Source organism: Girardinichthys multiradiatus, chromosome 14 (assembly GCF_021462225.1).
Source record: "Girardinichthys multiradiatus isolate DD_20200921_A chromosome 14, DD_fGirMul_XY1, whole genome shotgun sequence".
NCBI classification, from domain to species: Eukaryota; Metazoa; Chordata; class Actinopteri; order Cyprinodontiformes; family Goodeidae; genus Girardinichthys; species Girardinichthys multiradiatus.
This window is the reverse complement of record NC_061807.1, coordinates 15,861,545-15,882,909: the sequence shown is the minus strand read 5'-3', so window position 1 is coordinate 15,882,909 and position 21,365 is coordinate 15,861,545. Positions and strand designations below refer to the sequence as shown.

The 21,365-nt window shown below is 41.6% G+C and overlaps 1 protein-coding gene across 1 annotated transcript in view; it reads right to left on the bottom strand.

Moving 5' to 3' along the window:
* Nucleotides 1-19,746, bottom strand: part of LOC124881064 (NACHT, LRR and PYD domains-containing protein 1a-like) — a 30,227-nt gene extending 10,481 nt beyond the window's left edge. The window contains 6 exon segments of the mRNA XM_047386554.1: nucleotides 7,579-9,370; nucleotides 11,810-12,038; nucleotides 13,228-13,303; nucleotides 18,138-18,281; nucleotides 18,347-18,465; nucleotides 19,416-19,746. Coding sequence (XP_047242510.1) covers nucleotides 7,579-9,370; nucleotides 11,810-12,038; nucleotides 13,228-13,303; nucleotides 18,138-18,281; nucleotides 18,347-18,417 — 2,312 coding nt within the window. The 5' untranslated portion in view covers nucleotides 18,418-18,465; nucleotides 19,416-19,746.
* Nucleotides 19,747-21,365: the final 1,619 nt, after the last annotated feature.

Here is a 21,365-nt window from a genome sequence, read left to right as displayed (position 1 = left end):
GCCAAAACAATGTCGGACTCCGTAATTTTCTCTGGTCCCCTCCCCGATCGGACCAGTGACGACATGTTTAGCCGCATGCTGTCATTCAACCGCTGGCTGTCTAGGTGGTGTCCAGAAAATAATGTGGGTTACATTGATAACTGGCGAACATTTTGGGGAAAACCTGGTCTGATCCGGAGAGACGACATCCATCCCACTTTGGATGGAGCTGCTCTTCTTTCTAGGAATCTGGCCGAATTTATTAGTTCTCCAAAACTCTGACAACCCAGGGTTCAGACCAGGAAGCAGGGTCGTAGTTTAACACTCCTCTCTGCAGCTTCTGTACTGCTACCCACTCATTACCCTATTAAGACAGTGTCTCGCCCACGGCCAAAATTGAATAGATTAAAAAATAATCTAAAAGGAGGAAATCAGGAAAATCTAATAAAAATAAACACAACTCAGACCGAATAGAAAAATAAAACAATTAAATGTGGCTTACTGAACATAAGATCTCTCTCTTCAAAGACATTGCTAGTTAGTGACCTGATTTGTGACAATCAGATTGATTTACTTTGCCTCACAGAAATCTGGCTGCAGCAAGAGGATTATGTTACTATAAATGAGTCAACTCCTACTAATTATTTAAATTTTCACATTCCTCGAATTACTGGGCGAGGAGGAGGAGTAGCAACGATCTTTCAGTCTGATTTATTAGCCCCAGACCAATCAATAGCTACAACTCTTTTGAATATTTAATCGTTAGTTTTCCTCATCCAAATTGCAAAGCATCTTCTGTTTGTTGTTTTGTACCGTCCACCAGGCCCTTACTCTCAATTTTAGATCAGTTTTCAGACCTTTTATCTGATTTAGTGTTAAATACAGATAAAGTTATTATAGTGGGGGATTTTAACATTCATGTAGATGCTGAAAGTGATAGTATTAAACGCTATATTTAGGCTATCTTAGACTCAATTGGCTTTGATCAAAACATTAACAAACCTACCCACCTTTGTCTTCATTCTCTGGACCTTGTGCTGACCATATGGCATTGAGTGTAAAGACATAACAATATTCTCTCATAACCCTGTCCTGTCTGACCATTTCTTAATAACCTTTGAGTTTAATTTGACCGAGTACTCCACACCTGAAAGAAAATTTCATTATAGTAGATCATTATCAGGCGATGCTGTAACGACCTTTAAAGAATCTGTTACACTTTTAATTTCCTCATTTCCACTGAAAAGCACAGTGGAGGGCAATAATTCTGTTTCTGCCCCTTCACAAATTGATTCTTTTGTTCATAGTGTTTCTTCATCATTCTTCATGCATTAGACAATGCAGCCCCCTTGAAAAAGAATGTAATCATTAATAGGAGGCTAGCTCCTTGGTTTAATTCAGAGCAGCGTACTTTAAAGCACAATGTTGGAAAATTGGAGAGAAAATGGCGTTCTACACACCTAGAGGATTCCTACTTGATCTGGAAAAATAGCCTAATGTTGTATAAAAAGACACTTCGCCAAGCTAGAACAGCTTATTTCTCATCATTAATAGAAGAGAACAAGAATAATCCTAGGTTTCTCTTTAGTACAGTTGCTAAACTTACACAGAGTCATAGCTCTGTTGAGCCATCCATTCCCTTAGCTCTTAGCAGCCATGACTTTATGGGATTCTTCTTAAATAAAATTGATTCTATTAAAAAGAAAATCTTTGACATACTCCCGAAGATGATTACTTCATCCTCAGCAAGTGAGACAACATTGGAAATAACTGCAGAACCTGATTTGTGTTTGGACTGTTTTGATCCTGTGAAGCTTCCTGAGGTATCAGAAATATTAGCTTCATCTAAACCTGCAACTTGTATGTTAGACCCAATCCCAACCAAATTATTTAAGGAAGTGTTCCCTGTGATTACAAGCCCCATTTTAGATATGATTAATCTATCTTTAGTAAATGGATATGTACCACAGGCTTTTAAGTTAGCTGTAATTAAACCTTTACTTAAGAAACCTTCGCTTGATCGAGATGACTTGAAAAATTACAGACTTATATCCAATCTTCCATTCTTATCTAAAATTCTTGAGAAAATTGTTGCTAATCAAATGTGTGAGCATTTATACAGCAATGACCTGTTTGTAGAGTTTCAGTCAGGTTTCAGAGCTCATCATAGCACTGAAACAGCTCTGCTGAAGGACACTAATGATATTCTTATGGCCTCAGATAATGGACTTGTGTCTGTTCTGGTTCTGTTAGATCTCAGTGCTGCATTTGATACAGTCGATCACAAAATTCTCTTAGAAAGGCTGGGATATGCTGTAGGGATCAGGGGAACAGCGCTAGGCTGGTTTAAATCTTATCTGTCTGACAGATTCCAGTTTGTTCATGTAAATGATAAATCATCTTTAAACTCCAGGGTTAATTGTGGAGTACCATGGGGCTCAGTACTTGGGCCAATTCTCTTTACTATATATATGCTTCCAATAGGTCAAATTATTAGGCAGCATGGGATAAATTTTCACTGTTACGCTGATGATACTCAGCTTTACTTATCCATAAATCCTGATGAGCCCAACCAGTTAGATAGATTGCAAGCATGTCTTGAAATAAAAACTTGGATGACGTTAAATTTTTTGCTTCTAAATTCAGACAAAACAGAAGTTGTCGTCTTTGGACCGGAGTCTTTAAAAAAGAAACTGCTTAGTCAATCACTTAACCTGGATGGCATTAAATTGACCTCTGATAATAAAGTAAAAAACCTTGTTGTTATTTTTGACCAGGACATGTCATTTAAATCCCATATTAAACAGGTTTCTAGGATTTCCTTCTTTCATCTCCGGAATATTGCCAGAATTAGAAATATCCTATCTAGGAGTGACGCTGAAAACTAGTCCATGCATTTGTTACTTTAAGGCTGGACTATTGTAATTCGTTACTATCAGGATGTCCACAAAATGCAGTTAAAAGCCTTCAGCTGATTCAAAATGCTGCAACAAGAGTTCTGATGAAAATTAAAAAGAGAGATCATATTTCTCCTATTTTAGCTTCCCTTCATTGGCTCCCTGTTAAGTCCAGAATATAATTTAAAATTCTCCTCCTCACATATAAAGCCCTTAATGATCTAGCTCCATCATACATCAGAGATCTGATTGTTCCATATGTTCCTAACAGAGCACTTCGTTCTCAGACTGCAGGTTTATTGGTGGTTCCTAGAGTCTCTAGAAGTAGAATGGGAGGCAGATCCTTTAGTTATCAGGCTCCTCTCCTGTGGAACCAGCTCCCAGCTTTAGTCCGTGAGGCAGACACCCTGTCTACTTTTAAGGCTAGGCTTAAAACTTTCCTTTTTGATAAAGCTTATAGTTAGAGTGGCTTAGTTTATCCTGAGCTTTCTTCCTTATTTTTTACCTCCGTCTTCTTCCCTCCCTGTTGGTTGGAGTAAGGGGGAGTCAGGTTTAGCCTAAACCGGTTCAGTTATGGTTGAGGTGCAAACACACCCTCCATTTCTGCTACCTGTATGACCCCTTCTCTTTTCCAATGATTATAATCAGTCTGACAGAGGGAGGTATCCCAATCATTGTGGTTTTTAGTATAACAATGACCATCAGTGGGACCCTTTGTGAGGTACCTTGAGACGACATTGTTGTAAATAAGCGCCGTTTAACTAAATAATCTGAACTGAAACTATCTGTGTAGTTATGCTGCTATAGGCTTAGGCTGCTGGAGGACATAACGAGCACTTTCACCCTCTTCGCTACATTCTCACACTACTCTCCAATTTTGCATTGTTTGCCGTTATTTCAACTTTTGACCTTGTTCTCTCTTTTCTCTTCCTAGAAGCTACACCTGGCCTGGCTCTGTGTCTGCCTGTGACACCTTTCTGGAGAGGGGAATCGTCCGAGCTTCTGCTGGCAACAACTTAATGCTCACCCTCTACCGATGATCCACATAGCCCTGTCTTTCAGTGTTTAACCCTTTCTCTCTCCTAGACATGGTGATTGACTGAGCTTTTACTATGACTAACTCTATGTGGTCTCTTTCAGACTCTAACCTTGAAAACTGGGTCAGAGTTTATCTGTTCTTTCTTTCTAGATGAAACAACTAAAGGAGCTACATCCATTAACATTTACTTTTCCTTCCCATAGAAAGTACTTCTGGATCAGTGCTTCTGTGTTCTTTTTGTGTCTCTGCTCTGTTCTCTCAAACCCCCAGTCGGTTGTGGCAGATGGCCGCTCACACTGAGCCTGGTTCTGCTGGAGGTTTCTTCCTGTTAAAAGGGAGTTTTTCCTTTCTACTGTCGCTACATGCATGCTCAGTATGAGGGATTGCTGCAAAGTCAACGCCAGTGAATGTCCACTGTCTCTACATGCTCATCCAGGAGGAGGGAATGCTGCAAGTCACTGACTGGATGCAATCTGCTGGGTTTCTTTAGATAGAAAAACTTTTTATCCAATTTGAATAAAAAGCTAACTCCGACTGCACTGTTCAATTGTTAGGATTAATTGGAATGTATGTACCTGACTGTTGTGAAGTGCCTTGAGACAACATGTGTTGTGAATTGGCGCTAGAAAAATAAAACTGAATTGAATTGAATAGTTGCACGTTTGGAACCATGACCTGGGAGATTGAGGGCTGTGTGCGGCAAGCCCTCCTTGCTGACCCGGGGCCAGGATCTGGACCATCTAATCGGATGTATGTGCCCGACGCCGTCCGGTCTCGCCTCATTACCTGGTTTCATGCTTCAAGGTTTGCGGTCCACCCAGGAGCTAGTCGGACCATTGCCGCAATAACCAGACGCTTCTGGTGGCCCACTCTACATCGGGACGTTAAGGACTGCTTGTAGAACATGTGCTCGAAACAAGACATCAAATCGACGGCCTGCTGGCCTTCTACAACCACTGGTTGTTCCACCTTGACCTTGGTCCCACATTGCCGTGGATTTTGTTACTGGCCTTCCAGATTCTCATGGTATGACGACTATTATGACAATAGTGGACAGATTTTCTAAAGCCTACCATCTTGTACCCCTCAGGAAACTACCATCCACCTTCCAGACTGCCAAGCTTTTGGTCAAACACGTGTTTCGTTTGCATGGAATTCCCCAGAACGTGCTATCTGACCGGGAACCTCAGTTCACCGCCCAGGTATGGAGGGAATTCTGTGCAGCATTGGGGGCAAAGGTTTCTCTAACTTCCGGTCACCATTCGCAAACCAATGGCCAAGTAGAGAGACTTAATCAGGAGATGGAGGCAGCTCTACGCTGCGCAGCATCCTCCAGTCCCACTGACTGGAGCGACCATTTGCCATGGATTGAATACTCACACAATTCACATGTGTCCACTGCCACTGGGTTTTCCCCATTTGAGGTTTCGCTAGGGTATCAACCACCCATTTCCTGCGGATGAAAAGGAGATTGCTGTTACTTCTGTACGACAGCACGTCCGGCGATGCAGATGGATCTGGGCGGCCACTTCCAAGGCATTACAGCGGTCTGCTGCAGCCAACAAGCACTACGCCGACAGACAACGGACCCCCGCTCCTGCCTATAGCCCGGGTCAGCAGGTGTGGTTGTCTACACGGACTGTTCCGCTTAAGTCTCTGTCCCGGAAATTATCTCCCAGGTTCATCGGTCCTTATGTTATTGATTCTGTGGTTAATCCTTCTTCTGTACGTTTATGTTTACCCCCTAGTTTCCGAGTCCATCCTGTTTTTCATGTATCTCAGATTAAGCCTGTCCAGTCCAGCACGCTGTCCCCTCCAGCCGTGCCCCCTCCACCCGCCCGGGAGTTCCAAGGCCACCCTGTCTTCTCGGTCCACCGGATTGTGGCCTCTCGTCAGCAGGGAAGAGGATGGCAGTTCCTGGTGGATTGGGAGGGTTACGGTCCCGAGGACCGTAACCCTCTGGGTTCCCCGGTCTTTCATCTTGGACTCTAACTTGATTCAGGACTTCTGGTCGTCCCACGCCAGTTCGTCTGGACCGCCCGGAGGCGGTCGTTGAGGGGGAGGTGGTGTCAGATCCTGGTCATTTTGCCTGCTACTAACCCTCTTCCACCAGTAGGGGCGTGAGGAGCTGCTTGTCAGGTGTTTCGCATATTGTCATCAGCTGAGGACTATAAGAAGGAGGCGAGCCAGTACTTCGATGCCTGAGTGTTTTGTCTCTTCGTGGTATTTTACCTGGCCAATTCTTGGTTTAAGATTATTGCAATTCTGAGAAGATTCTGTTCCTTGCTCCTTAACTAATGTTTTGTTTTTGTCTCAGGTTGACAAAGCTTCGTTCTTGTGAGACTTCAGAAGGAACTTTCAAACAGTTTATTGGACTCTGGATCCTTGTTTTTGTTCCGCTGGCAGCCTGATCAGATATTGTCCTCACAGCTTCATGCGAACACTGTCCACCCTCCTCCAAACCTCTTTGGACTCACCTGCTACGGCTGTGCTGCGTAGCCATCGCTCACCAGGATCACAACTTCTCTCTCTGGCGGACTGAACTCTACCTAATATAAGCTTTCACCATAGAACATATTTGAGAATTTCAGTTGTGGTTTCTCACCTGTGTCCGTTTTCCCTTGCAGTCTCCCTGCTACTTCAGTTCCCTGCACCTGAGTTCCAAAATAAAAGTTTTACTAAACGTTTCTCTGTTTCTTCGTATTTTTCTGAATGTGGGTCAAGTCGGCCGTCAACATTATGACAGTTTAGAGCTGTACTGTGATGCAAGTCTGACAGTGGTTCTCAGCTTTTCTAGGTTTTATAATTATTATTTCATGGTTTAACTGTAGCTTTTAGTATTTTCATGTTTTGAAATGTTTTTACTGTCGTTTTGTAGCACTTTTGTAGATACTTATATAAATGATTTTTTTTATTATTACCTCCAACTCCATGGGTTTCAACTTAATCTTTCTTTTACGGCTTTATGCTCTTCAACACTTCCATGGTAATAGCCAGTAGCAAATATAATTTCCTCATTTAAAAGGGGCAGTCTGCAACTCTTTTGCACCCATAATTCATTGCGCATGCAATCTTTGTATATACGCCCACTTATTGCACATGCAGTTGTTTGGATTTTTCTGCACAAGCAATTTAGCAATCCTTATTTGGTGTAATAAAGAGGCAGATGCGGTTCCTCGGGCTCTCTGTGTGTTATCTGATGAACTCAGGGTCAGACAGTTATGCACAGAGGGCTCTGGTTGTAGAGAGGCACAGAGTTTGAAACTGTTTCTGTGTTGTCTACACATCAATTATCTTGAATCCCAATGAAATATGGTACAAGCCACATTATACGCCAAGCTGGGAGTCAACATGCTAACATTAGCTTTGCACTTGTCTCAACGTGTCTCAGATGTAGATACTGTTAGAAGAAGCTAGACCTGAGACACACCTCTAGGTTTTGGGGTCAGAGTCACATTTAGGAACAAATAAAGCAGAAGAAGTTTTAGGCCACTTGTTACCAGAACAACTGCTATTGAGATTGTGCACTTTGTATTATTGCAGTTAGTTTACCTTCATTTGTCTTTAATCTGTTTAGTGGTTTTTCACATAGATCCTAGAGGAATGCTACTGATTTGCTGTATGCTATTTTTTAAAAGTAAAATTAAAAATGTATGTACTTACATAGCTTTGCTGGAGGCTTTGGCTACTGGCAGCAGCCTCAGTAGAGCATTATCTGAAGGAAAGTATTTCTTCAGGTCAAAGATCTCCAGACATTCTCCTGATGACAGCAGGAAGAAGTTCAGAGCTGACCACTGAGCAGGAGACAGTTGATCTGCCAAAAGACTTCCTCTGCGTAGAGATTGTTGGATTTCCTCCACCAGAGACTGATCCTTTAGTTCGTTTAGACAGTGGAACAGATTGATGCTTTTCTCCACAGAAAGATTTTTATTTATCTTCTCCTTGATGTACTGGGCTATTTCTAGATTGATCTGCGATCTGCTTACTGTCTGTGACATCAGTCCCCTTAGGAGAGTCTGATTGGTCTCCAGTGAAAGACCCATAAGGTAGCGGAGGAACAGGTCCAGATGTCCATCTGGACTCTCTAGGGCCATGTCCACAGCACTCTTGTAGAGATCAATCTCTGAAGATTCATGGTTTCTTTCTTCTAAATCCTTGGATTTCATTTCGACTTTTACAAGCGGATTGACTCCAGATTTGATGAAGGTCAGATGAACATGAAGAGCAGCCAGAAACTCCTGCACACTAAGGTGGACGAAGCAGAACAAAGTGTTCTGATACAGCCCTCTCTCCTCTTGGAAGATCTGTGTGAACACTCCTGAGCACACTGAAGCTTCTTTGAGATCAATGCCACACTCTGTCAGGTCTGATTCATAGAAGAGGAGGTTTCTTTTTAGCAGCTGCTCAAAAGCCAGTTTTCCCAGAGACTCCATCATCTTCTGGCTCTCTGGATTCCAGTGTGAATCTGTCTCCACTCCTTCATCATACTTGAGCTTCTTCACCTTGGCCTGCACCACCAGGAAGTGTATGTACATCTCAGTCAGGGTGCTTGGCAGCTTTTCTCTGTTTTTGTTGTTTAACATGTCTTCCACAACTGTAGCAGTGATCCAGCAGAAAATTGGGATGTGGCACATGATGTGGAGGCTTCGTGATTTCTTGATGTGGGAAATTACCATTTTTTCCTGCTTCGTATATCTAAATCTCTTTGTGAAGTACTCATCTTTCTGTAGGTCAGTGAATCCCCTAATCTCAGTCATCATGCTAAGAAACTCAGAAGGGATCCGATTGGCTGCTGCATGTCGTGTGGTTATCCAGAGGCGAGCTGAGGGAAGCAGTTTCCCTCTGATGAGGTTTGTCAGAAGAACATCCACTGAGGCGGACTTTGTTAGATCTGTCAGGATTTCATTGTTGTGGAAGTCCAGAGGAAGTCGACACTCATCCAGTCCGTCAAAGATGAAAACAACCTTTAACTCTTCAAACCTGTAGATTCCTTTGGTTTAACTAAAAAAGTGATGAACAAGCTCCACCAAGCTGAGCTGTTCCACTTTTAACAGATTCAGTTCTCTGAACGTGAACGGAAACATGAACTGGATGTCCTGCTTGGCTTGGTCTTCAGCCCAGTCCAGAGTGAACTTCTGTGTCAAGACTGTTTTCCCAATGCCAGCCACTCCCTTTGTCATGACTGTTCTGATTGGTTCCTTTCTTCCAGGTAGGGGTTTAAATATGTCTCCATGTCTAATTGGGGTTTCGGGTCTGTCTGGTTTCCAGGACCCTGCCTCGATTCGTCTGACCTCATGTTCATCGTTGACCTCTCCAGAGCCTCCCTCTGTGATGAAGAGCTCCGTGTAGATCTGATTCAGAGGGGTTTGTTTCCCAGCTTTAGCAATCCCTTCAAACACCCTCTGGAACTTCTTTAGGTTAGACTTCAGTGTTTGCTGGCATGTGATGAGTGATTCTTAAAGAATGCAAAAAATAAAATAAATAAATGAAATAATATCATCATCACAGTCAAATAATGAATACCAAGCCCAACTGGGAAGCCTAGATGAGCTGAATACAATGGCAGCTGACTTGAGACATAAGATCATGAACTTCTTCTTTATTGTTGAATGTTTGTAGGATTTGCTTGACTTGAGAAATGTAGAGCGCCACTTATTTTGTCTGACCAATAGACTTGCGGTGTGACTTCACTATAATTCTTGTACAACTGTTTCAGCCTCCCTATAACTACTCTTAAGTTAAATTGTTAAGATGGTGGATGTTCTCCATTAAAAGTTTCCACTAGGTGGTATGTAGCAAAATGAGAAAAGACTCACAAAAAGCTAAGACTCAACAATTTTGGAGTTGCTGGGAGAAGGAGGCATCACATAACACCAATGCAATTTGCCTGGATGAGCTGAAAGCTCACACGTCAGCCTACCAGAGAAAGACCCAGTACAAATAACAATGGCATTCATCTAAATTAAAGTCTCAAGTTTTAAGGGTTGGACTGTACCTGATCAATCCCTACTGGTCAAATAACCTGAATGCCCTCCATGAATGCTTAAATGAACCAGCTGCTAATGGACAGGACCAACCCAGAATGATTCATTCAATGTTAGCAATGCTGATCAGAAAGATAAACAGAAAGGGGGCATTGCCATCAAACTACCAACCAATAAGAAGTGTCTACACTCAATGGAAGCTCCTGTAAGAAAGTATACCAGCAAACATAAGTAGGAAGATGACTCAGAATCTAATGTGACCCAGAAGGATATTAGAAGTTTATCAGAGGAGCCAAGCACCAACTACCAGTTGACAGATCAATTAGTTAAGACTGGGAGACCAGACAGACAAATCTCTGTACCACCTGGATTGATTACAAAAACCCCAAAGGATCTATGCCACACACATGGATCCAGGTTTACTTTAAACTTTGTAGCATCAACCACCAAGATAATTACAAAAATACCTATGGGTTCTGGTTTCACAGTGGAGCCATCATCTGCCATCTTTTATACATCATATCAGGCAACATGCCAGGAAATAACAAGACATTGACTCACTTCTCCATCTAGCCAGGATGTACAGCAAAGACACTGAAATGTTGGATTACATATAATGCTGTAAAAATATTTGCCGCCTACAGTTTTTTCAGTTTTTACATTTTTGTCACAGTTAAATGTTTTAGACCATCAGCCAGATTTCAATAAGATAAGATAAGCGTAGTAAAGTAACCGCCCTGTAAGCTTAATAACTGGTTGTGCCACTCCTGGAGGCCTCAACTGCCACCACGTATCTGTGATAACTGACGATAAGTCTCATCACTGTGGTGGAATATAGGCCTACTCTTCTTGAGGGGGGAGGGTCAAGCATGAACAGTTTTAAGGTCATGCTGGCTTTTCATTTGGGTTTAAGTCTTGATGTTAAATTGGCCCCTCTTTATTTCACTTTGTGTTTTTCGAGCTGAGTTGTTGATTAGTGATCATCGTACTGCTGCATGAACCAATTATGCCTGAGCATAAGATCACAAACTGATAGCCAGAACTTCTCATTCAGGATTTTCTACCAGAGACCTGATTTCATGGTTCCATCAGTTAAGACCAAACATCTGGGTCTGGAAGTAACAAAGCAGATCCAGACCATCACACTACCACCACTATGTTTCACTGTTGGTGTGATGGTCCTCTTCTCCATTTGTGGATAATGGTTTTCATTGTGGTTCTCTGGAGTCCCAAAGCCTTAAAATCAGCTTTGCAACCCTCTGATTCTCATCTGTTGATTGTTTTTGTTGTTGTTTTTTAAAAAGGTCATGATGATGTGTTGCTTTTTTTAAAAATGGTAGCAAACTTCGTGGTGTCATAAAACAATTTCTTGACTCTACATGTTTGGCAGTAATTAGGTCAGTGAAACTGAACATCCAAAATATGAGTTAATAACAGTAAATTACTGTTTTTGCAAGGTGGGGTGGGGAACTCATGTTTTTACAGGTTTGTTTGGATATCTATTAAAATCAGAATTTTGTTTTTACTTTAAGTTATATTGGTCTGATAACAAAATTTGCATAATAATTTGAAACATTTAAGATTGACAAATGAGAGAAAACAGAATAAATCTGTAGGAGGTACTTATTTTTTCAGTATTCTAGGTGTGGCCACATGATTCATAAGATAAGATTTTTCTATCTAAGGCAAGAAAGCTACAAATTCCTTGTAATCCTACAGGCAAACTCCAACCTTGAGGTGACATTAAAGCAGGTCCTGAAAATCAGCTCAACGGTAACAAAAAGTCCAAGATTCCTCTCTGATATAACAGGCAGGCCAACGAAGGAGATCATAGTCAGTGATTTCAAAGCTAGGGAGCTCCTCATTAGCGGATTCTCCAGCATATTAACTCTTTAGAGAAATGATCTTACTGCTTTGAAGACGGTCAGCAAGCTCCTCATGGTTCATCCTCCTCAGGAAGTGCTGCGTGATCTTCTCAAATGCTTCTCTGCTCTTCTTTATCTGCTCTTTATCTTCACCCTCTAAAACCTCATCATCCTCCTTATTCCCCTCTAAACCTTCTGGGTAATCTGAACCCAGGACCATTTGGATCTTCTGCAGTTCATTCTCCACAAAAGTGTTTATGTTCCCTTTCAGCTCCTAAAATAGAAAGATAAAAATCATTTAGCGAAGGTTGTGAACCAACTTTAAATGAGGATGTTCATGAGTGGAGTTTCAAACTTAGTGACAGTTTTTACATGACAAACTTTAACTGTGAGCAGCTCTCCATAATGACATCAGACAGGGGTCTATTCAGGTGAATGCTGCTCTAAATTTAGGGCTTTTCCACCAAAGTGGTTCCAGTGCTGAACCAGGACTGGTGCTGGAGCCAATTCTGACCTGGTCTCCTAAGTCAGAGCCACATCATTACGTCATTATGAAGGTCTTATCTAGTTCATAGTTGGTCCTCTTCCTGGTTTATTCTGTGCATTTGTGAAGAACAGTAGTGCTTAAGGACAATTTAACAACATGAATCATGTTATTTATCCCAGTATCCCTGCCAACAGATGCTCTAATATCACCACCTAAGTGGAAAATAATTAGCTTTAAGTGCAGCTCTTAGCAACACATTTAGCAACTTAAACTTCCTGATTTAAAAAATAAACAGTTTAAAGTTCAGAGACAGTGTGTTATTGTGATGTTGTGCCCCATGCGCCCGCCTCGGTTCTTTCCTCTAGTTCTGCAGCAAATGAGCACTTGCTTTGAAATGGTGCTTAGTAAGCAGTAGGACCAGTTTAGCACTGTAACCAGTCGGGTGGAAAACGTCGCTTTAAGAGACTTTCAGCAGAAACTTTAGGTTCTTTATGTGCAACTGTCATAAAATCCTAAATTTTATTTTTCAAAAACTTTGAAAGACTTTTATTCTGCCCTCCCCATCAAAACTAGTTAAGTATAGGTGAAATAACAGCCAGATGTTGTCTTTAATTTATATTAGTGATAATTTTGTCAACTGATTTCTTTAAACAAGAACACAAGCCTTCAACAGACCATGTTTAAAAATGTGTGACAAATTTTTATTTCAGACAATCTAACCAGGTTTACTTAGAATTAAAATATGATTTACATAAGCAAAGAGAACAAGAGAAATAAACAGATTTTCAGGCGGTGAACTGTAAACATGAACTAATTCTAAGGACTGAAGTAAGAAAGAGTTCATGAGATTATAATTAACAATATTATAATGAGGTTATACTTGCAAAACAGACTGTCAACCCACTGCTTTACAATATGCAGCATAGAGATAACTGTAAATCAACAGACATAAAGCAGTAGGTGTACATCTACAGACCATAAATATGGAGTCCAGCTCTCTTTGGTGCTGTTGGGCAGACTGACCACTAGGAGCCTCTGAGAACAGCTTCAATCTGTGGAGGAATCATGAAGACTTTGCTCACATTATGGCTCTCCACACAAAAACCAGATGGAGATCAGTCAAAGTGATTTGTAGATCTGAACAGGTGATAAAATAAATATATATAGAAATTGGTTCAGTGAACCAAGAGTAACAGATTTGGTGATGGGAGGCTGGGCTGCAGCAGGGCTGTCTATGTGGTCCACAGGTTCTCACATGGTTTTTTTCTGTTTCTGCTCTCAGTGGAGGAGGACGCTTTTCTGCTGTCTCTCTTTGCATATCTCCCGAATTGTGAATTATGGATCTGGTCAGCTGGCCTTTCAACGCAATTGATCAAATTTTCTTGATGGAAGACAGGGTAAGGGAGAGCCCTTTTGTCCAGAGGGAACATTCCTCTCCGGATGCACAATGGACTCCTGACAGAAGTGGAGGATTACAATGATGTCAGTCGAGGATGTGGAAGATGTGTACATATTTGGATTTCTGATAGCAGGATTTCTACTTTTCGGAGTTTGTGGTTACCTGGCATATCGTGAAACTGGGGAAACGTGGGCAGCAGTTCTGGCCATTGCAAGGCTGCCTGACTTATGTGAAGGGATCTGCAGAGCTATCAACACTAAGACTGAAATGTTAGGGGGGCAAAATCACAAACTGGATGTGATCCTACAAGATGGAGGCTGGCTGCAATTCCTGGACTCAGAGGTGAAATGGGAAAACCTTGGAGAAGTTGTTCGCTCGGATCTGGCGAAAGACCAGGAATTTGGCTGTTTGGATTCGCCATTGAGAAGCACCAGCGAGACTCTCAAGGTGGATGGAAAATTCAGAGTCAGCCTGACCCAAATAATTGTTGTTTTTCTGAATCTGGCTCCCCTGCACGGCCTTGATGGCTGGCTATCTTCAACTTCTCCTTATTATTATGTAAACATGACCCTCTGCCCCTCCAGTCCCTGAGGACATCTGTGGACCTGCTCAGAACTTTGTGGCCGGTGGATGAACGTTCCGTCATACCATCAAGGACAATGGGCTCTGTGACAGTGCTTCATGGACTTACTTTGCACACACTCACTTGCACACACACACACATGCTCTTATGAACATACGCACCCTGACATACATCTTAAATACCTAAATGTGGCTCATAGATTTTTAGCTTTGTATTACAACTATTTCATACCAGTGAAAGCCAAATATTTTTAGAATTTAAACGTTTGGACTAAAGCTGTTTTATACCAGTGACCCAGTTAAGGATTAATAGATTTTTAGATTTCTTAGAAGGATTGTATTCTTACCAGTACACCCCCAAGGATTATTAATGTCATTTGATTTGTTTTACTGTTGTTTGACTTTCTGTATCATTGTGATGTTTTTCCTTATGTATGGCACCTTGAGTGCCTTGTGGCTGAAAGGCCCTGTATAAATAAACTTGACTTACTTACACTCACTGGCCATTTTATTACGTACACCTTGCTAGTACCGGGTCGAACCCCCTTTTGCCTTCATAACTGCCTTAATCCTTCGTCGCATAGATTCAACAAGGTACTGGAAACATTCCTCAGAGAGTTTGGTCCATATTGACATGATAACATCACACAGATGCTGCAGATTTGTTGGCTCCACATCCATGATGCGAATCTCCCACCACATCCCAAAGGTTCTCTATTGGATTGAGATCTGGTGACTGTGGAGGCCATTTGAGTCCAGTGAACTCATTGTCATGTTCAAGAAACCAGTCTGAGATGATTTGTGCTTTATGACATGGAGCGTTATCCTGCTAAAAGTAACCATCAGAAGATGGGTACACTGTGGTCATAAAGGAATGGACATGGTCAGCAACAATACTCAGGTAGGCTGTGGCGTTGACATTATGCTCAATTGGTACTTAGGGGCCCAAAGTGTGCCAACAAAATATCCTCGACACCATTACACCAACACCACCTCTGGCATCAACAAGGCGTTTGAGCCCACAGAACTGCTGTTTCCTGGATATTTTCTCTTTTTCGGACCATTCTCTGTAAACCCTAGAGATGGTAGTGCGTGAAAATCCCAGTAGATCAGCAGTTTCTGAAATATTCAGACCAGCCCGTCTGGCACCAACAACCATGCCATGTTCAAAGTCACTTAAATCACCTTTCTTCCCCATTCTGATGCTCGGTTTGAACTGCAGCAGATCGTTTCAAATGTTTCTGCTTTGGGTTTCATAGAGAACATAGACCCATGTTCATGATTCGTCCATCCATTTACTGGAAAAAGAAATAAAAATGATTTATTCCATCTCAGGGCTGCACGGTGGAGCAGTTGGTAGCACTGTTGCAAGAAGGTCGTGGGTTCCAATCCCAGCCTGGCGTCCTTTTGCAATTGGGTTTATGGATTATTACCGTGCATGTGTGGGTTCCCTGGATGGATGGATGGACGGATGGATGGATGGATGGATGGATGCTGATTTGGCAATGAAACAACTTAGTTGTAGTTTCCTAAAAGCTTAATCACCTAACCACCACTATACCTTCTAAAACCCATCTTATCATAAACTCTGACCAGCTTCCCCCCTGAGGAGCATAAAATGTGAATCATCTAAGGGTCGTTTTCGTTCACTGAAAAAGCCAACAATGTCGGATCAGCACATTAACTCCAAACAAGTCAGGTTTGATAATTCCTAAGGTGGACAAGCTGGAGACAACCACACATGCATGGCTTATCAGCTGGTTTAGATTGTCCTGGGCATGGAGCTGGTCTCAGTGTTATGGAGAGAAACCAGGAGGAACCGCGCTCTGTGTCTCTGTTGCCAGTTCAAGTTCTCACTGCGGTCTTTTCCACCAGAGCTTTTCAGAGGGAACTGACTGACAGGTCGGGTTTTTAACAATCATCCCTGAGCCGTGCCGTCCAATGCCAGCAATGTGAGTCAGCCTCATCTGTATGTTGCCCTGATATATAACGTTCCCCCAAACTGTGCCTCTCATTTGCAACGTGGAGCCGATTTCTGAATGTAATCAGAGCTACGGACTGCACTCATATTGCTATAAGGGCCCCATCTGTAGTGAATATGAATTTATGAATAGAAAGCATTTTTATTCAATACATGTGCAACCTATTAATGACGCACCAATGTGTCAAACTAATTCAATGGCTCGTTGGCCTCCTCAGCTCATGAGTCCTTCATACTATAATAATTATAAATGTTGGGAACAAACCTTAAGCAGACTTTGTGTGCTATGGCTGGCTTCTAGGTGATTTTCTATTTTTTATGTGGCATCCTGATTGGTTTTGAAGTTCTAAAGTACTTCACATAGTGTGTGTGGTGACAGTCTTTAAATATGGGAGGAATATTCACTTTATTATAATGATGAGCTGTAATTGAGATCAGTTCATCAGCTAGAGTGCTGTGTGGATTTAATGCAGACATTGTAGAACTAAACGGGTTCAAGCCGACAGTCCTTTTATTTCCAGTCAGGTTTGAGTCTCTGATGTAATTCAAGAAGTTGTTGGTTTGCTGTAATTTACAACAAACATCCCTCATGGTGTGTAGACACAGTCTTTCTTAGCGTTCGTCTGTCGACAGGAACCGATTCTTTGCCTCTCACAGCACCGTTGCCATGGTTATTTGGAGCCGTGATGGGGGATTTACGGCTACTTATTCTACATTGCAGATCCATTTAGAGGCAGGGACCGGGTGGTCTAAGGGCCGCATGCAACTGCGCCAAATTCACGGGAAATTGGGATGTATGAAGGCTACGTGTGCGGTGACATGTCTACACACAGTTTCGTACATCTGAATTTTGTTGTGCACCAGAAGTTTCTGAATTTCTCCCTACTGCAAACTTTTAGTATGAAAGCTACGCGCACTCTTTCGTACATTAGGCCCCAGATTTTTAGAGTTCACAACAGCTGTGGTGTAGACTGAGTCTCCCATGTTAGCTATGCCTCTCTGCAGCTCCTCCAGAGTTACTGTTAGCCTCTTGGCTAGCTTACTGATAACTGCTCTCTTTACCTGACCTGTTAGATTACACGGACGGCCATGTCTAGGTAGGTAGCAGCTGCACCATAATCTTTACATTTTCAGATGATGTGTTGAACAGAGTTCTGGGAGATGTTTAAAACTTGTGATTTTGTCATAAAGCTGATGTAGTGCAACCCAACCCTTAAAGTTTAAACTTTCCCTCTACTGTCTTCTTTGTTGATGTTTGTTCACAAACGTTCTCTAACAAACATCGGAGAACTTCACAGAACAGCTGGCTTTAAGAGGAAATTAATGCTGAATACAAATAAATGCCAATTTTTTTTTCTTCAACTCTACAGTTAGCGCTAATTTGTGTTTGTCTATCAAAGAAAACCCAATAAAATACGTTGAAGTTGCTGTTGCTGTAAAACAATGAAATGAGAGAAAGTTCAAAGAACGTAAACTTTCTGTTGACAAATGAAACAAATACAGCAGCAACATTAACATAACCTGCTGAACCTGTTTATACTTAAAATGTATAATATCCTCAAATATATATTAAAACAATTGTGCAAAGCAGAGTGGGCTAAACGTCATCCACAGTGATGTTAAAGTTGCTGCCAACAAGGGTTGGACAATTAGGATTATTTTTCCACATAGGAACAGGTTGGTTGGGACAGCTTTAGTTAATAAATGAAATATAAATGATTAATGTTTTGTATTCACTCTGGTTATCTTTGTCTGATTTTAAAATAACTCATGATCTCAAACATTTAACGGGGCCAAAAAAGCTAAAAGAGGAGAGATTTGCTAGAACATATTTACCTTTCCATGACACTGTGCACATTAAGATCAAATATTAAAGCTTATTAATTTAGATTTTAGATAGTTACATAATTTAGATGGCGCTCACCTTTCTGTAGCTGAAGGATGGTCTGATTTAAAATCAATATGCTGATCCTTTGATAAGTTACTCCTCCAGGACTCAGCGCTGGGTTCATGTTTCTGTTTCCTTCCATGTTTACGGTCATCTTCAGGTTTGTTGCTGTAAATAAAGCTAAAGTGATGTGGTGCTGAGCTCAGATATGAAGAGACAAGGACAGTAAAAGAAGGTCACCTCACCTCTGAGCTTTGCTCTGGTCCTTGGTTTCAGACAGAGGTTCTCCTTCTTTCTGGTCCTCACGCTGATCCATGATGCTGAATTCACATCCACATCAATCTGCAAACACTTTCATATTCATCTGGAGAGGAAATGCAAATCAGTCACCTGTGCATCAGCTCCAAAAATCTTTATGATTTTTTTCTCTCATTGGTTCAGTAAAAAGATAAGTAATTCCTCAATTAGACAGTATTAACAGCATCTGGCACAGCCTATTACAAAAATTAAGAAGAACCTGACAAAAAAGCAGGAACTGAGCTGGAACTTCCCACTCCATTAGAAAAAACCTGCTGCTGTTTATGAAACATGAGAATTCAACCTTCATTTCTTAGAATATTCTCTTTGCAACAAAACAAACATCTTTTAAAGAAATCTAATCTGGTTCCTTCAATCATAAGTCATTACAGACCAATTTCTAACCTAATATTTCTGTCAAGAGTAACTGAAAAGGGATTTTATCGATAAATGACAATAAAGTCTGACTCCTCAGAAGAAAAAAGCTTCCAGATGTGTTGGAGATTCACACATTTCTTCTATTTCTTCTTTATTTATACATCCTTTATTCGTTTGACTTGTTTGTCAGTTTTAGGTGAAGTGCGCAGTGATTATATGGAAAACAATAGAAACAAAACTCAATGATTTTATCTAAAAATGTGAAATTTTATGTCATATTGTGGCTTAAAGTATCTTTTTATCAGACATGTACTTTAAATGTCTTCTTTCATGAGATCCGGGGCCATTCAGAAAACATCCCAGGTCTAATGACGCCTATAATGGAAACTATAAGGTCTCAATAAAACTGAGATGCTTTGTTCTTTAGTTGCACCGACTTTCATTTTCTCTCTCATTTATAAGCACTCATCTTGTCTGAGTGATTGTTTTATTCTGCATAAATCAGCCTATAGAAAATCAAAACTGAATCACACCCTGACATTAATTGGTTTAAACACTATGTAAGTATTTAAATAAAGATAATTACAAAAGAAAACTGCATAAGACGAATTCAGCATCAAATCACATGATGTTTCTTACCCTTAACCTGCCTGCGTCACAACGAAATGAAAAGTAGCTACAACATCCACACTTTGATAAGGAAACAGGAGGAAGCGTTGAGGCAGGTGATGGTTCTCACCTGGGAGGCTGTGGCTGCTACTGCGGCTGCGCACTAGGTGGGCGGAGTTTCATTTGACTACTGTTTATTGTTTGGCACCTGCAGAGAGAAAGGTTGGTGATTCTCTCCATTTAACGCACCGGGCCAGCAGTTGTTAAACCAAACTCTGTGACCATCTGCAAGGACAGACAGGGGACAGTCTGAACAGAGCTGCAGTTGATCCGCCTTAAATAAGCTTCAATGTGCTGATCCTTTTTTTTTTTGCTGGCACAATCAGGGCAGCTCTGTGGAGCTAAATGGGGCCATAAAGTTTGTTCAAACGAAAAACGGGGTGCAGAATCATGACTGACAGCTCAACACAGCGGCTGAACATGTTCCCAGCTGTTGCATTCAGGGACCGTGGGAACTGGAATAATCTGTAATACATCATCGATATTCTATATATATGTGATTGGTTTTGAAACATAACATGCTTCACCGATTGAAACAGGTTACGTGAATACACGACGCGCATCTCAGAGGAAACAATATGATCTTGACAGATTTGCACAGCATTTTAAGTCCGTGTTGGAGATTTCCCATGCTCTCAACATAAAGCAAAAGAACCGCTAGACTAAGCGGCAGGAATGAAACCAGATGCAAAACGAGCCGCTATTTTCCGAATATCCTTGTATAATTAAGCCTGGACTTGTTTTCACATGGACTGGACTCGGGTTTCGGTTTCTGGTGCATTTTTGATTTAAACGTGTTTGGTCTTCATTTAGTGAAGCGACTGACAGCCAGGGTCAAACTGGCATACGGGGCAACCAGGGGAAACCACTGGCTTAGGCATTTCTTATTTTGTGAATGTTTAGTTTTTAATAACCGCCTTTCACAGACGCAGGACGAGCGCGACATCAAGTACGCAAGAGGCGACAGTTTCTGGGGCGCTGATATTTTTCTGGACCATTGTGCCCTAAACTATGCCATATCAACCTGTTAGGGACAACCTTTATTTATATGACTCATAGCAGTTTTTCCTATTTCTACCATAATTATATAAAGCATAAGTTCTAATGTTTCCTTTTTGTTAGAATAGGACAAAAATGCTCATAGATATACATTACAAGGATAAATGGCCCAAGGTTTGTCATGAATGACCTGTGGCTGGGGCACTGGGTTTGATGGTGGAGCAGGCTGTAACTGGTTTGATTAGAATGCAGCAGCACACTTAGATTAAGGATGGACACCTGCTACTACACAACCTACCAGATAAACACCACCATGGTGAAACATAGTCTACTGATAAACACTGAGGGAGGGAACATCCATTGTATTGGAGTGCCAGATATAAAACTACATGTGACCTTAGTTTGGGCCTCTTCGTCATCCTTACACAGACAGGACGGTCCGAGGCCGGAGCCTCGGCGCTGATTTCTGTAATCATTCCTCTGCCTAATTTAGATTAAAGGAGCTGAAAGTTAGAAACTGTTTGAGAGTCGTTCCTTTAAGAGTCATTGTTAGATAGAGTGTGATTGCTTCTGGGGACCAAGGACCGGAGAAACTCCAAGAAGTCTGACCGCCAGCAGGGTGCGGTAGCTCGGACAAACCTTTCTTCTGCTCCAGTCAGGCAGATCAGCTCTGCAGCGCGCTGGCGAACAGCGGATCTGTAACACATGAACATGCGCTGCAGGGTGGCCAGCTGAGCTGACAATGAAGAGTGGAGATCAGAAAAAAGCCCGGGCTACTAAAACAAACAGTGACTGTAATGGAGAGACTGTAAGGTGCTACTTTAGGTTTAATCACCAAGTTCATACTAGGGTGCCGGCCAGAGCACTTCTTAAGGCTAATCACAGTACGGGTCAGAAAAGTGGCTGGAGACTGATCCAATA